Source organism: Ursus arctos, unplaced genomic scaffold (genome assembly GCF_023065955.2).
Source record: "Ursus arctos isolate Adak ecotype North America unplaced genomic scaffold, UrsArc2.0 scaffold_22, whole genome shotgun sequence".
NCBI lineage: Eukaryota > Metazoa > Chordata > Mammalia > Carnivora > Ursidae > Ursus > Ursus arctos.
Window position 1 is genome coordinate 12,902,600 of NW_026622897.1, and position 16,855 is coordinate 12,919,454.

General features: G+C 41.2%; 1 protein-coding gene across 8 annotated transcripts in view; it reads right to left on the reverse strand.

Annotated features, from left to right (window-relative positions):
* Positions 1 to 16,612, reverse strand: part of SIK3 (SIK family kinase 3) — a 237,401-nt gene extending 220,789 nt beyond the window's left edge. For all 8 annotated transcript variants that reach the window (XM_048217347.2, XM_048217345.2, XM_048217346.2 and 5 more), the window contains exon 1: positions 16,331 to 16,612. In XM_048217347.2, the coding sequence (XP_048073304.1) occupies positions 16,331 to 16,603 (273 nt within the window). In that variant the 5' untranslated portion in view covers positions 16,604 to 16,612. The remainder of the gene's footprint in view (positions 1 to 16,330) is intronic.
* Between the last annotated feature and the right edge of the window lie 243 nt (positions 16,613 to 16,855).

Below are 16,855 nucleotides of genomic sequence, written 5' to 3' on the forward strand. Positions count from 1 at the left end.
AGGCTCCTCTGCTGGGAGCCTGTTTCTTCCTCTCCCACTCCCCCTGCTTGTGTTCCTCTCTCGCTGGCTGTCTCTATCTCTGTCAAATAAATAAATAAAATCTTAAAAAAAATAAAATAAAATCAAGCAAGAAATAATTATTCAAGATACTGTGTGGATACAATGAGCTAGACATCTGGAGAAAAAGATAGTAAACAGAGGGCATAGCATGAGGGAGGCACTGTGCTCAACACTGAAAATAAGAACAAGGGGGAAAAAATTACACCATCCATTGCCCTCATGGAGCTTACAGTCCAGTGAGAGAAGAAAACTATGAATAACCACAAAAATAAATGTAAAGTTACAACTCCAGCAAATTCCACAACTGATCCCTTCTCATTCGCTTTAAACCAAAATGCATTCCACATGAAGCAAAGATCTAAATTTAAAAACAAAACCATAAAAGTACTTGACAAAAACATGGGTAAATGTTTTTATAAGATTAGAATGAGGACAGAAACCACATGAGAAGCCATAAACTAAAAAACAGAAAAACCTGACTACATAAAGATGTTTACATTTTATATTTTTTTAAAAATACATATACACATAAAGTCACAAGACAAACACAGAAACATATCTGTAATATTTTTAGAGGTACCTAATTTCCCTAATATTCAAAAAGCTATTGTGCAATAATGAGAAAAGGCCAAAAAGCACAACAGAAAAGTAGACAAAGGACGCCGACAATTCCAAGAAGAAATACAAATAGCCAATCGACAAATTAAATGATAATTCACTAATAAATAACTATAAATTAAAATGACATTTTTTTTACCTGTCAGACTGACTCTCTAAAAAGATGGCTGGTTGCCAGTGCTAAAGAGAACAGAGAGAGCACTGTGGTACACTCCTGAATTGAGTGAATTAGCTTGGCCTTTCTTGGAGGGCAATTTGGCAACATTTATAAAACTTGAAGCATTCATACTTCGACGCAGGCATTCCTCTCCTAGTGAAATTATTCTATTAAATTATGGAGAAAATTAAGAACCTAATTTCAAAAAAAAGATCCTAACACTGTAAATATCCTAACAGAAAAGAATACGTAACTTTTGGGACATTTACTCGAAGTAGGACCTAATAAAACTCTTCCATTTGTTTTTTTTTTTATTTTAAAAATTAAGTCTGAGTCTTCTGAATAGTAAATAATGCAACAGCAAATAAATGGAACAGAAAAGAAACACTAGCACAAATGTGCAAATACGAATGTGCAGAAATATTAACAGACATAATTTGTGATAAAAATCAATAAATAAAAGCTGAGAACAACCCTAAACCTATCAATAGGGTACAACCTAAATAAATTATAGTATTCCCCTAAAATGGAATACTTTGCAGCCATTAAAAAGACTGAGACCAGGGCAAAATGTACTAACATGAAAGAATATGAGACATATACTATTTAAATTAAAACACAAGTAGCAAACTATATGTGTGGTATGATCCCTTTTTATTGAAAAATATAAAATGTTAACACATGAATAGGAAAATCTGGTTATAAAATGTTAACAATGTTTTCTCTGGAGAGAGGAAACAACTGCCTATGTTATATATTTGTAAAGCTTGCTTATGTCGTAAGACACATGTATCAGATAGATACATACATAGATGTTTTAAAAGAGACTTCGAGGCTACAAAACGCCCTGGAAAAGGGAGAACTACCTGAAAGTGGGAGAAAGGAAGAGAATGAGAAAAATAGAAGAAAATATTCACAACAGAGCATATTATCTCAGAGTTAGAATAACCTGACAAATTAAGAAACTAGTGCATCGAAATTAAAAACTTTAGTGCTGCAAACAGAGCCATGAAGAAAGTGAAGAGACAACCCACAAAATGGGAGAAAATATCTGTAAATCATGTATCTGATAAAGAACTTGTATCCAGAATATGTAAAGAATTCTTTTTTTTATAATGATTCTTTCTTTTTTTTTTTTTTTAAGATTTTATTTATTTATTTGACAGAGAGAGAGACAGCCAGCGAGAGAGGGAACACAAGCAGGGGGAGTGGGAGAGGAAGAAGCAGGCTCATAGCAGAGGAGCCTGATGTGGGGCTCGATCCCACAACGCTGGGATCACACCCTGAGCTGAAGGCAGACGCTTAATGACTGAGCCACCCACGCGCCCCCAGAATATGTAAAGAATTCTTACAGCTCAACAATAAAAAGACAAATAGCCCAACTAAAATACAGGCAAAAACCTAGATACTTCTTCAAAGATGTACAAACCGGCAATTAGCACACAAAAAAGATGCTCAGCACTATTAGTCATTACGGAAATGCAAATCAAAACCACAATGAAATATCACTCCACATCCACTAGGATAGCTAGGTCAAAAAGAAAGAACACAAGTTTTGGCAAGGATGGAGAAAAACTGCAACCCTCATACATTATTGGTGGGAATGGAAAATGGTGCAGCCATTTTGGAAAACAGTTTGGCAACTCCTCAAAAATTTAAACATGGAGCTATATGATCCAGCACTTTCCCTCTTTGGTATATATATGCAAGAGAAATGAAAATATATGTCCAACACAAAAACGTGTATGTGAATGTTCATAACAGCATTGTTCATAATAGGCAAAGGGCAGAAACAACACAAATGTCCATCAATTCACGAATGGATAAACAAAATGCAGCCTACCCAGACCATGGAATATTATTTGGCCATCAAAAGTAATGAAATTCTGACACATGCTACCATATGGATGAACCTTGAAGACACTACGCTAAGTGAAAGAAGCCAGACACAAAAAGCCATACTTTGTATGATTCTAGTTATATGAAATGTCCAGAATAGACAAATCTATAGAAATTGATTAGTGGTTGCTTAGGGCTGGAGGAAGGAGGCTGAGGAAACAGGTAATGACTGCTAATAGGTACCTGCCATTTCTTTTAAGGGGAACGGAAATGTTCTAAAATTGATTGTGTTGATGGTTGCACAACTCTGTGAGTATACTAAAAACACTGAACTGAGTGAAATGCATAATATGTGAGTTACATCTCAATAAAGCTCTTAAAATAAATATATACATATTTATATATATTATAAATATATTTTATATATATATAATGTAAGCAAAAAAAGAAACTGGAAGCACCATGAGGTTAAGTGATTTGGCCAAAGAAAACTGCCAGCTATCAAAAATCAAATCTCCCAACATGTGCCTTTACTCCCAAACCAATGCTCAAGTCATTGCCATGGACTGCCTCGGGCAATTTGGATGGGCCCATAAGGTTCCCCAAAGAGCTGGAAAAGCAGAAAACACTAGTACTAGCATAAGAAAAAGAGAAATTTAGGTAGTAACACAACTGAAATTTGGTTTTAAAATTCATTGTGACTCCAAAATGGAGTCCACATTGACCCCTCCCCCCCCCAAAAAAACAACTAACCACCATTGATGTAAGAGGCTGTGACTCAGTAGAACAGTCCCCCTTTTACTAAGAGCTCAATGAGAGCAGGGCACTGGATGCAGCTGCTGACTGAAAAGGAAGAAGAAAAATGAGATCAGAAGAGGCAGCAGGCTGAAATCACTGGATACTCCTCTGCATATGTCAAAGAGGTCAATGAGCAACATGTTTCAAACGAGTGATTTTATTCGCAAGGGGTGTAAAATCCTTTATAGAGGTCCAAAAGTATCACCCCCAAATTTAGTTATGTCCCCGGACTACTGTATACATGTGAGATAGTTCGGGATAATATATGAATGTGGTGTCTCTGCAGCTGACTTAGACACAGAGATCATTGCTGGAATACAACTGTCCCATTTGACTAGAATAACAATATCACTGTTGATGGAGAAATGGAAAGTAAGCCAAGAACATGCAATCACTAAAAACATTATTTTGAGGGTTTGGAAAAACGAGCTACTAAAAAAACTCAGCTATTGTCCGAATGCTGCTTTATGCAACGCTATAATGAACATTTTGACAGAAGGAAAGGACAACAGGAGGCAGGAAGCGAAAGAAAGAAGAAATCCTGCAGGTGCCCAACTAATCCAAATAAGAAACACACAGCTCTGCTCCTGCCTTCCACAATAAAAACAATTCTGCTTCTTGTGGCATATGAACCAAGATTTTTTTTGCCAGGAACAGAAAACAACTTACTACATGAAAATGTCAACGTGTTCCACGGAGCACTGCACTGGCAGTGAACAGATATAAACCTTTTAAACCAGAGAGACTGGCTGTTGCCTCACCAAATTTTTAACCACACTGGCCCATTATCGAATTCAGTTCCGTTCATGCAAACTCTGACTAATGTGGACAAAAATACCACCCTGAAGTATACACTATAAATAAAAGACTCTATAAAATATCTTGTCCCCAAATTTCTAACAACTTTCACTTATTTATAATGTTACCTTTGTGTAGAAGCTCTCTTAATCCACCTCCACCCAACCAACCTGCCTAAATAACCAATGCTTCCCCTTCACTCTGTGAGACAACTGGTGTCCCAACAAACAACCTGGACCCAATGGACGGCCACTTACTCCTAGACATTTCTGCTCCCGCCCATTGAGTTGCATGCTTACCAAAAATTGTTTTCTCCCAAGCCTATTTTTACCAGGTGTTCTTGTTATTAGTTATGTGAAATCAGGGAGAAAAGAAAGGCCTGTTTCTATGAAAACAAAGTTGAATGCTTAAAGAGACTTGGTAAAGTCAAATGAGATGTAGATGAGACAGATGCAAAAGACTGGGGGGGAGGGAATCATAAAACTCAAGAGGGATTCTGTACTCATACTGCTTCACAAATGCCTTTCAATTCATGCTCTGCTTTAAAAAAGCAAAACAAACTAGAAATCATAGATGATAAACTATGGGTATGTTTAATGCAAACAAGATGAAGGAACTCCAATCAAGACATCAATACACAAAGAAAGGCCTTGGCCCTACATCAAAAGATTAACCAATGTGTTTCTTAAACAAATTGCAAAGCGCAAGACAAGGAGGGGAAATCTATAGAGTAAAACAAAGTAAAAAAAAACAATAAACTTAAGGGACATCAATCAATTATAATGCACGGACTTTATTTAGACCCTGATTCAAACAAATAAGTGGTCTAAAAAAAGGAGAAAAAAAATATATATATATATATGTGTGACAGTCAGGGAAATTTTAACACTGATTTGATACTTAATGACAATAAGGAATTACTGTTGTTTTAGGTAGGATAATGGTCCCGGTGTCATGTTTTTTGAAAAAGAATCCTCATTTAGAGATACATGCCAAAATATTTCTGGATAAAATGATAGGATTGTGTAATTTCTTTCAAAATAAGCTAGAGAGAAAGAATGGGGAAGGGGTACAGATGGAAGATTGGTCATGAGGCGGTAACAGCATGAGCTGGGTGATGATGAGTCCATGCGGGTTCATTATACTAGTCTCTCTACTTTTGCTTACATGTGAAATTTTCCATAATAAACACTTTTAAAAAGATCAGTGAATGAATGCTTATGTATATTTTAAATTAAAATACTAAAAGTGTATGTATCATTATTTCTGATTTCTCGACTTCATTTGTTTTTCACCCCAATTAACCAAGCAAGTCATAATCCAGACTTACTGCATAAGAGGTATTCTCTTGCAGATAAATGAGCCTATCACTGGATGCCCAAAATACAGCAGTAGTAAACCCAAAACATTCTAAGAACAATATCCCATATTGCCCAATTACCCTTGAAAACCTCCTAACTAACACATAGAGTACATAAGCAAACCCAAACATAACAGGGCTGCTGCATCACCGTATTTACTCACAAAATTACCTCCCTTACAATTCCCTTCACCATCTTTTTACCTTTAAAAAGAGGGAGGGGTAAATTACAACCTTCATTAATCTCTGAAATTCTCACTCGGTTCACCAAAGAATAGTTATTTTAAAAGCCAGGGTTCAGGTAAGGCTCTCCAATGTGGGTTTGCATCTGGTTGTGAAAGGTCAGGGGAGAATGATGATTCACCAACGACCGAAAGGTAAGAGTCACACTCACTCTGCTCTTCCCTAGTCCAAGCTGGGCTCAGGGAATGAAAGAAGAGGCAGCTGCTCCTAACTCTCTTCTGACCTGTCCTACAGCTGACACCCTAGGCTCAGAGGCAAAGCAGGGCCTCCAGAGGCAGAGGGGATACAAGATAAAGAAAGGAGGACTCCTCGGACATGCCCGGGAGGCTAACCCTGGCACGACCTTTCTGGAAAGCAATGTGGCAACACAGGTATCAAGTGTCTTAAAAACATGTGTACCCTCTGACCCAGTAATTTCACTTCCAACAATCTATCCTGAGCAAAAAGTCAGAAGTGCATCAAAGACGTCACATGTACAAAAATGGGTACACAGAGAACTTGAGAGTGAAAAACTGGGAAGAATCTTCAATTATGAAAAAAGTTTCAAAAAATGATAGTCAGACAATGGAAGCATATACACCCATTAAAATTGATTTTTACAAAGAGCTTCCAATGATGGGAAAATGCTTATAATGATAAAAGAGAAAAGGAATAAAATAGTATAACAATAGGATCCCAATTATGTATTTTGTAATATTAATAACTGTTGCCTCTAGGTGACAGGATTAGGGTGATTTTTTTTCCCCTTTGCTTCTTTATTTTTTTTATTTTATTTTATTTTATTTTATTTTTTTTTTATTAATAATGATTTTTTATTATATTATGTTAGTCACCATACAGTACATCCCCGGTTTTCGATGTAAGCCCTTTGCTTCTTTAAAATTTCCTGAGGTTTCCCCAAATTTCTTCCATGAGCAAAAATTACTTTTATAATCAGGAAAACAAAAAAACAAAAACAACAACAGGGCAAGGGGGTAGAAGAAAGTCTAATAATAATAAGCTATTGGGCTGCATACGTTTATGCTGGCTACCTCTTGTCTTCCTCCTCTATCAGGCTCAAGCTGTAAGCATTCAACTACTCCTTTAACTTCACCTACAGTCTACCCAGAAGAGAATAAAATTTATCTTCTTGTCCTGTAGGGCCAGTAGTTGCTACTTTTTCCATACAGATGACACAACAAATACTAGTTGAATTAATCCATTAAAGGTAATAAGGACCATTAAAAGTAACCCCTTTAAGTTAAGGGCCAGTGACCCAGAAGTCATTTTGTTTTGTTTTTAAATCAGATCACTTGATATAAAGAAAAGAACCAGAGGTAACTCAACACGGAGTTTAAAATTATTTCAGGAAGTGCTAGCAGCCCAAGACAGACTGGTAAGTCTGCAAAGGAAGAGAGGCTCCAAGGCAGAAGAGACAAAGCGAGGCATTAGCTGGCCATGCTGCATATACCTCAGGGCCTTCTGAAGGAGACAACCCACCAGGAGCCTGGGTACCAAAGAACCTTCCCTTTAAAGTAAGGGACTAGAGTTTCAATGGCAGGATTTACTTTGGATATACTGAACTTCCTAATAACGAAAGTTTGAGATATGCCAAAAATAAATTACTTGCCCAGAAAGCTTGTGGCATCTTCTTACCCAGAGATTTGTGAGAAAAAAAAAGAAAATTACTTTTCTTTAATGTCTTAACTGAAGATAGAAAATTTTGATCGTAAAATTCTAAGATATATTAAGGGTTTATAAAAACAAACTCAGCTCCCTTTTTTTTAATCCTGATATCCATTCACTACATGAGTATTTACAGACATTGGAGTAGGCACTGAGAACACAGCAGCAGACAACAGAGTAAAACCCCTGCCCTCATGGAGCTTACACTAAATTACACACTGTGCCTCCTAACAAGCATTAAAAGCTTGATTATTTTCTCTCTTTTTTTAACTTTAAGTAAAATTATTTCTAGAAACTTCAAGCATGTCACAAACAGCATTTGGACTGATTCAGAGGAGAGCTTAATAAATATTTCTGAAACAAGACTAAAAAAAAAAAAAACAACTGTGTGGCTAAGTACTGGGGTGGCAGGCCAACTTAACTTCATTATATATAAATTTGAACTTTTTGAATTTTGTGCCAGATAGCATCCATTCCTGGCTTTTGATAAATAATTTTTCAAAAGTTCACTGGGTAGATGGATGGATGAATAGATGGATGGATGGCTAGAATGAATGAATGAAAAATTTCTTTCCCAAAAAAACTCAGTCTTAAAGAAATGTGACTAGCTAACCTGAATCTCGGCATTCAGTTCTTCGGAAGGGAGCAATGGGAACTAAAGCACACTGCTGGTAAGCATGCACATACTAGAGCTGAAACTAGGCAGAAATTTGAAAATTCTCAGAACTTCCTAATCAAAACTTAAACATAGTCTAAGACAACCAGCCAAAAGTATCCAACTGAGTGAGCGCAGCCCACACAGACAAGCTTGAACAGGCCATGGGTGTATTTCTCCTTCCTTTTCAGTTTCTAGAAAATGAGGCTGAGTATTCACAATCTCATTCCTACCTTTCTGACAAACTAAACTCCTCCATGATGTAAGTAGCAGCCAGAGCTTTCTTGTCTTCAGTGGATCGCACACCTCCTAAACAAATATCTTCCTAAGCAGAACCTCACCATGGCTCATCCAACAGGTTTGTAGTGGCTGAAGGAACTGTATTCTGAACAGATCCAAAACAAGCGCTTTCAAGCTAATTCATCCAAGGCTGTTGAGGCTTCTCAAAGGCATTGCGTAGGCCAGTTATTTAACAATTATTTATTACATTAGGACAAAGTCCCTGAGAATGTATATAATTTTCATTCTCTGGATGTTATCAATCATCCACGAGACAGTATAACTATACTATTATGCCAAAGGGACCAAGTACTCACTATTAGAAGGAAGCAAGGACTCACCTGATGAGTGAGGTCAGTCACTGGGGAACAGACATAGTAGCTCTTAGTAATCTCTACACCCAATGTGGGGCTTGAACTCACAACCCCAAGATCAAGAGTTGCATGTTCTACCAACTGAGCCAGCCAGGCACCCCTGGGTGTAACTCTTAAACCAGAGAGTAGAACCACATAAGAGGAGGCCTAGATAACTGGCCCTCCCCTGCGTCATCAAGGGTATATATCTTGGTGACCAGTCCTCTTAATGAGTTAAAAGATGGCACCATGCCCTAGAAATTGGTAGTGATCTGGTAAGGAGTCCATCTCAGAAAGGTCCTTTCAAAGACAGACCAGACCAGCCCAAGAGAGCAAAAGCATAATTACTCATATTCCCTGGGAGTAAACTAGATACACTGGTGAAAGAAAACTATATAAGGCAGACTGTGTTTACGGTCATTGCCTTTTCTGTGTTCATTGCTTTCCTTTTTTCACTTCCTTAGTATTTTGAAAGGATATTTTTTTTTTACAAACTTATTTATTTTTGAGAGAGAGCGAGCATAAGGGCAGAGGGAAAGGAAGAGAGAATCTCAAGCAGACTCCTCAGTGAGTATGGAGCCGGACACGGGGCTCAATCTCACAACCCTGAGATCACGACCTGAGCCAAAACCAAGAGTCAGATGCTTAACTGACAGCGCCACCCAGGCACCCCATGAAAGCTTTTTTTGATGCCTCAGTCAAGTCAAGGGGGCAAGAAGGGATATTTGAGCAGGATTTAAAGGCAAAGCAATGGACCCATGGAGGACTGCTGGTAAATGACAGAAATGAAAGAGTGAAATAATGCCAAAAGGACAGATGAAATACAGTGTTGGTATATTCAGTCTTCCTCCCTACTTGGAAACTTTTTCTCTTATCATGGCATTTCACTTTTGGAATTTGTTTTACTAGAAATGATAAATCTCTTGGACTTTAATTAGTAGGTACATCTTGTTTCTTTAATAAAAGATCACGATGGCAAGGACAATGTTTTCTATGACTAGAGGAGTCAGGGTACAGTTAACTAGGAATAGGGATGCCTGGATTCTAATTCCAAATCCCCCATTAACGAACTGTAGGATTCTGGGCAAACTGGAGGTGGGGGAGGGGTGATACCAAAGAGACAAAAATCTAATGGATAATTGGTCCGAACTACTTTAATTAGTCCCTAAAAGCCTAAGATTCTAAATTCCATGAAATCCATCTTTCTAGACTCTGGAAAAGAAAGAGGTGGAATAGAACATGTCTAAGATCTTTTTTGTGCCCCCCAAATCAGCAAATATTGTTGGCTGATCATGTTTAATTTATATGGAAAATGTATGTCATTCTCTTATAGATGTGAAAGAATGTAAGTTGTTAAAATTGAACACCTCCCCTACCTGAAGAATGCACTAAAAAAAAGCATTTTTACCCTTAACCATAAAATAACCAGCATGAATTTTTAAAATTATAAGTCAGATGATACCAGAGCTCTGCTGTGATATCCTCTGATGCCAATCCTATTTCATACTCAATTCCATAAAATGGCCTATAAGACCTATATGATCTGGCCCCTTACCTTCTGACCTCACCCCTTACTATCCTTCCCCTTGTTCACTAAGCTCTAGGCACCATGACCTTGGGTCTAATCTTTGGATAAACCAAGCTCATTTCTATCCCAAAACTGCTATACTTGCCATTTCTTCTGCACTGACAGTTCTGTCTTCCAAATCTTCCCAGACTGGCTTTTTCTTATCATTCAGGTGTCAATTCAAATATCATCACCTTGTGGGGCACCGGGGTGGCACAGTCGGTTAAGCACCCACCTCTTGATTTAGGTTCGGGTCATGATCTCAGGGTTGTGATCAGGGCATGGAGCCTGCTTAAGATTCTCTCTCTCCCTCTCCCTCTGCCCCGCCCCCCCTCTAAAAAAAATAATAAAATAGCCACCATCTTACAAAATATCTATATACATATATCTCATCACCTTGGAAAGGCATTCCCTGACAACTCTACGTGTCAGCACCCTTCCCCCAGACACTCTCTAGCCCATTTATTTTCTTCACGGTATTCATCGCTATATGAAGTTATGTGTTTACATGTTTCTTGTCTGTCTCCTTGCATTAGAAGGTAAGCTCCAAGAAGGCAAGAGCTTTTTGTCTCTCTTGTCATTGGTAAGTTCAAGAGCCCAGGATAGAACCTGACCCAAAATTTGGATTCAGCAAATGCATGCTGAATGAATGGATGGATAAGGGAAAGGTTCCATCCCTGTGCAAAGGTATTATTGATGTCTTTTAGAATTAAAGAGGTGCTGGTGAGTAGAGAGCATTTCTTTTTCTCTTCAAAGCATCCATTTTGTTCTCTTTCATGCCGTGAACTAGAAAACATTCGCCAGATTGATGCTTGGAAAATGAAAACAGTGCTTCTGGCACAGAAATAACTAGTCTGGGCACCTCTGGCTTCAGCCAGATCTATGACTTTCTAGGGAGCTGGCACCAAAGTCAGAATGTTAAAATAAACAGCTTTGATGTTGAAAGTGGAATACTGGTATTTTGACTCTGGAGAAACTAGTCCAAATCAATCTTAGCTCTTCACAAAATCTCAACAAAGTTAGTAACCCCATCATAACTGTATCAAAATGAAGTCAGTTGTCTTTCAATAGTCATTTTTAGATTACCTAAAGATGGAACTATCTTCCTCAAATGTATCTAGTATAATCTTCCTTTCATTTTCTTTTTGATACAATTCTCTTTTCTATTTACCAATGAATCTTGCTTTCGGCCTTCTCATGAACACAAGCTTCATCTACTCTGCTCCATTAAACTCTTACTTAGAAGTGAAAATACTACCGCTTGCCCACTCTGAGTCGTTCCCTTCATGGAAATGAGTTTGCACTAAACCACACAGCACACACATATGTCATGGCTGGTCCACATTTGGAACAGGGTCACGGGGCAAAATGTTTTCTGTGTGTAATATCTAAAGTTAAGAATCCTGACCTTGGCCTTCAAAGTAGCACACTGTGCACCCAAATGCAAATGTATTCTTAAGTTTGTAGGAATATTTCTTCATATTCTCTACCAGATTGAGGTGAATCTCTGGGGGGGGGGGGTGGAGTGCACTCAAATAAATTCTGTTCCATCACCAATGTAACAAAGAGTAGTTACACAAACACACTAAAAATGTGGGGCGGCCCAAAGCAAAAGCCAGTGTTAGTCCCAATTTTCATTAGACAAGTCTCATAATTGCTTTAAAAAAAAAAAGTTTAGGGGTGCCTGGCTGGCTCAGTCAGTAGAGCGTGTGACTCTTGATCTCAAGGTTATGAGTTCAAGCTCCATATTGGGCATAGAACTTCCTTAAAAAAAAAGTTTAACTAATGGAAAATTATGTTTTAAAATGTCAATTTCATGAAATTAGCCCATAGTCCATGGGAGTTCAACCCAAATATCTCAAAGTGGCATCTGAAATAATAGCTAACTCATTTTTTTACACTGAAAGCATACTATGAAGATGACCTCTACCTACAAAAAACAAATGGCATATGCATTCAGGGACTGTTCCAAACAGATGAAAAGCAAAAAGAGGGGAGCTCTGTCCTACTCATCTTTCTTACTACAGCAGCTGCTACTGACTTTACCATATGCCTACTATGCACCAGGCACTGTTCCACTCCCTTCCCATATATTATCTTATTTAATCTTCCTAACCCCCAAATTTGTGAGGTAAGTACTACTGTCATCTCATTTTACAGATGACCGCATCCGAGCACAGAGAAGGTAAATAATTGACCCAAGATCATCCAGCTATTAAGCAGAAGAGGATTCAAACCCAGGCAGCCTTATCCAAAGCTCAAGCTCTTACCACACCCCCGTAGCAAGCGCGTGATACATATGCATTGAAATAACACTTTATAAGTATTGGACCAATGGCTTGTACAGTTACACATTCTTAAAACACATACAACATATATCTACTCTTTGTTCCCATTCATCCAATCAGTAAAGGTATAATTAGCAGAAAACCTTTTTTTTCAATTTAATACTTAACAGTGTCCTACCAAAAGAACACAGCCAGAAAATCTCAGACTAAGACTTCTCACAAAAAAAAAAAAAGGGGGGGGGATATCAAAGAAGGTAGGAAAAAGACAGCCAGGGTGAGCTGCTGACCAAAGTGGGTCACAGATGAACCTCCTCTCCTGGTACCTGTTCCGCAACGATGCTCTAAGCACCGCAGAGCTGCCAATATCGAGTCTGAGCCCACGAAGGCCGTGCTGCAGAAGTCACCAACAACCTAACAGGAAACTCTTTCCTCTTCTCTACTGATTCTCTTCAGTCCAGGGTTCCACTCCAGGACGTTTGAGAGTTCACAGAATTTGGGAAAAAGCCAGCTTCACCACTTATTGTTGGACAGAGGGCAGTAGCTTAGTCAATAAATGAAGTTTACTTTAGCTCTCCGTCCTTGGAATGGATGGTGCATGTAAGAAAAGGTGATCGTAAATACTTCCCCGATGTTCAGAAAGCACCGATGACCTGCCCTCCTTAAAGCAATACAAGCATCTGAATTACCTGAGTCTGATTGTTACTCACAGTTTTAAGAAAAGCCCAGACCATTCAGTGGCTTACAGGGGGAAGAGGAGAAAGAAAACAATCACAGACCTCTAAAAGATGAAACAAAAAATTATAGATTCTGGAAAGAGATGGAAAAAAAAATAATAACTCTCTTTGGTTCCAAGTGACCTGACTGCATCAGTCAAATAAATACTGCAGTGCATGGGGAGGAAAATCTAGCTCCCTGAGCAACTGAAACAGCAGCTCCTGCATCTACTAGTACCTAGCTAGGCACCTTCCTCGCCGTTATATAACCGCACCATGGCCTTAATAGGCCATCACACTGTATGTCAACAGCTGTTAGGCACATCTAAGCTGTCAGCATTTAAGAATCCCTTCCAGAGTGGATTCAGATAACCAGGGAGCAGGCCAAAATATGCTCCTCGTTCACCCAGAGCACATGACAACTCCTTGTGAATTAAGCTTCACTCGTGTCGTCAGAGTAATTTCAGCAGCAAAAGATAGGGCGCTTGTAACTGTAACTAGGAAATTGCACACTGCTACAGAAACACAAATGAGTGCTGGTGTGGTCCTCGCACACATGCAACTCATTGTCCAGGCCATTTCGTTCAGTCTCATTCAGGATTTCAAATATTTCCATACATATGAATTACATAACTGCACACCACAAATGATCAAAGATAAAAACCAACATAAACAGTGACACCCGTTTATAAACAAGCTAATGTTTAAAATGCTGCAGTCCTAAAGGACACCAAGGCCTCAGAGAAAACCCAAGAAACACACACACACACATGAAAATTAGAAAGCAAGCAGATCAGCCATAATTAGCCACGGGCTTTGCTGACTACCGAAGATAAAAATGTCTCTTTTATATATAAAGCCAGGAATCAACTGTTTGCAATTACATTTACAAAAACATACGACCCTGTCTGTCAGATTTTTTTTATCAATATTTTGGTGTATCCAAGGGCTGCAAGACACAAAATTATTTAAATCATAAATACCATAAACCAGGAAACCAATTAAGTTCATGGAGTCCATCCCCCAGAGGTCAGAGCAAAATAATCACAGGAGCTCAATGTGATTACTGAGAAGAGAGGGGGAGGTAAAAAGAAAAAAAAAAAAGGAAATACTGAAACAAGGAACAAAGCTCTCGAATAATTAAGGCTGTTTATAAACATAACTTTGGCTTAGGGAACAGTAAACAGAACTGTAAACACCTGGGGGATGGGGGGACGGGCACAGAGGCACCAAAGTCTTGGCTCAGTCTAGTCCCCCTCAGGGTCCGAGGGTGACATCAGAGAACCCTGGACTTTGGTATCTCATTCAGCTCAGACCTGCAGACTTGAGGCCCTCTGATAAAAACTGACAAAAAGGCTGAAGGGGGCCCCCCAGAGGAAGTGAAACTGACCAATCAATTTTCCACAGCCACCTACCCTGCCACCCTGGTAAAAAGGGCCCCTTGTAGGCTTTGACAGAAAGGAGGGAAAAGGGAACTTCAGGTTGTGAGTGAGCAGGAGAGAAGGCCCAGATAAGTTACTGGCTTCTGAAAACAAGCAATTGCCATAAAAGCAAAAACAAGGTTGGCAATGATAAGGGCTAGGCTGAGGAGGTGAGGAATTGATGTGGCTTTGGTGGGAAGCAGCAGCAGCTACAAGGGTTCTTCATCAGGTTGAAGGAAAACACAAACTGCAGTTTTAGATATAATGAATGACTACACTGAAAGTATTCATTGAAGTGAGAGATTGAGCAAAGCAAGAAATCTGGAGTACAAATGGGCTTTGTGGGTCCTCTCAAAACCAAAAGATTCCTCCTGATGACTTTGATTCCAATACTTCCAATGAAGAAGGCTACCCACATTTCCTAAAAAATGAATTTTTATGTAAAACCGTATATGTGTACTTATATGGCTTCCTAATTGACCTTGGCCAATTTCACTATTACAGCTCCACAAATCCCTTGAGAACCAAAGGGCCCAATGAGTGTAATCCTCCAGTGTCTGGGTTCCTCATCCACCTACTGGGTCACCCACCAGGCTTTTCCACCCCACCGCTGAAAGCCCACCCTGCGCTCTACAAAGCCCATGATTCCAGACCCTCCGACAACTAAAAATAACCAGCAACCTAGCTCTCCCAAATTGTTTAACCCCTAACTACCTAGTGCCACCATGAACCTGGGGCGCCCTGGGCCTCTGTTCCCTGAGCCCCTTCCTACGGTAAAGCAAAGTAATTTTCTTCCTCCTCATTTCCCCATTTTCTTCATCGCCTCCTCCAATAATCTCGTCGGTTCTCGGGCTCCCATTCCTACCATCCATCAGTCTTAGACGATCAAACGCTGATTGGCATCTGTCATAAGGTACCAGATCCCTCATATCTTCCAGTATCCTGCACCCACCACACACCCCTGGTACATGCCCCTGTCGTCCTTGTTCCTCTCCTAACTCCCCCCGGCTGCCAGTTTACCCTTGTCTTCCCCCATCCTGCTGTCCACATTTCCTACCCCCCTGCCCTCATTCCCTTAGGATTTCCTAATTGCTGGTTCCACGGTCCTCTTAGCTTACAGTCTTCGGCTCCGTGAGAGTTCCAAACCTCTTCTTTCCAATCACCCCTTCCACTACCCTCCGCAGAGCCCCGGCTGAGCACCCCCTCCCCATCCCCGGCTCCTTGGTCCCCCAGGTCTCCGCGCTCCAGGGCCCCCCCTGACCCCCTTGGCCGCGGAGTTTCCCTCTCCCGGCTCCCCGGACTCCCCTACCCTCGGCTCGCCCCCTCCTCACTCCCCTCCGACAGCCCCCTCCCCGTCCGTGTCCCCGATCCCCAACACTCTTCACTATCCCGAGCCCCGCTCGCCGCGCCGACCCCTCAGCCTCCCCGTCGCGGGTCTCTCCTGCCCCCGCCACACTCGGACGGACGGTCCCGGGCTGCGCAGCCCCGCAGCCGTCCGCTCCCGCCGCGCCACTACCTTGGCCTTGGTGACGAGGTGCGTGGCCCGCTTGACTACAGCGAAGTTGCCCTTGCCGATGGTGCGGTCGATCTCGTAGTAGCCGATGCGGGCAGGCACCGGCCCGCGGGAGGCCGGGGCTGGGGGACGCGGCGGGCCAGCCGCCGGGGGCACAGCAGCGGGGGCGGCCGGGGGCCCCGGGGCGGGCGGAGGCAGCAGGCGGCCCGCCGGCCCGGCTCCCCCCGCTCCGGCCCCGGCAGCCCCGCCAGCTCCGCTCGCCGCCGCCGCCGCCATCTTGTTGTGCAGTGAAACCTCCCGGGCCGCGGGGAGCCGGCGGGGGGGAGGGGGCAGGGGGGCGGGAAAAAGAGGGGGGGCCTGGCGGACGTCACTCCGGGAGGCGGGGCGCCCGCGCCGCCAGGGCCCGGCGCCATGGCAACCGCGCGTCACGTGCCGACGCGCGTCACTGCCCGCAGCCATGGCAACCGTGACCTCACCGGCGAGCTCGACCTTCCCGCGTGGGCCCTGCTCCTCTGGCGCTGGCTCCCG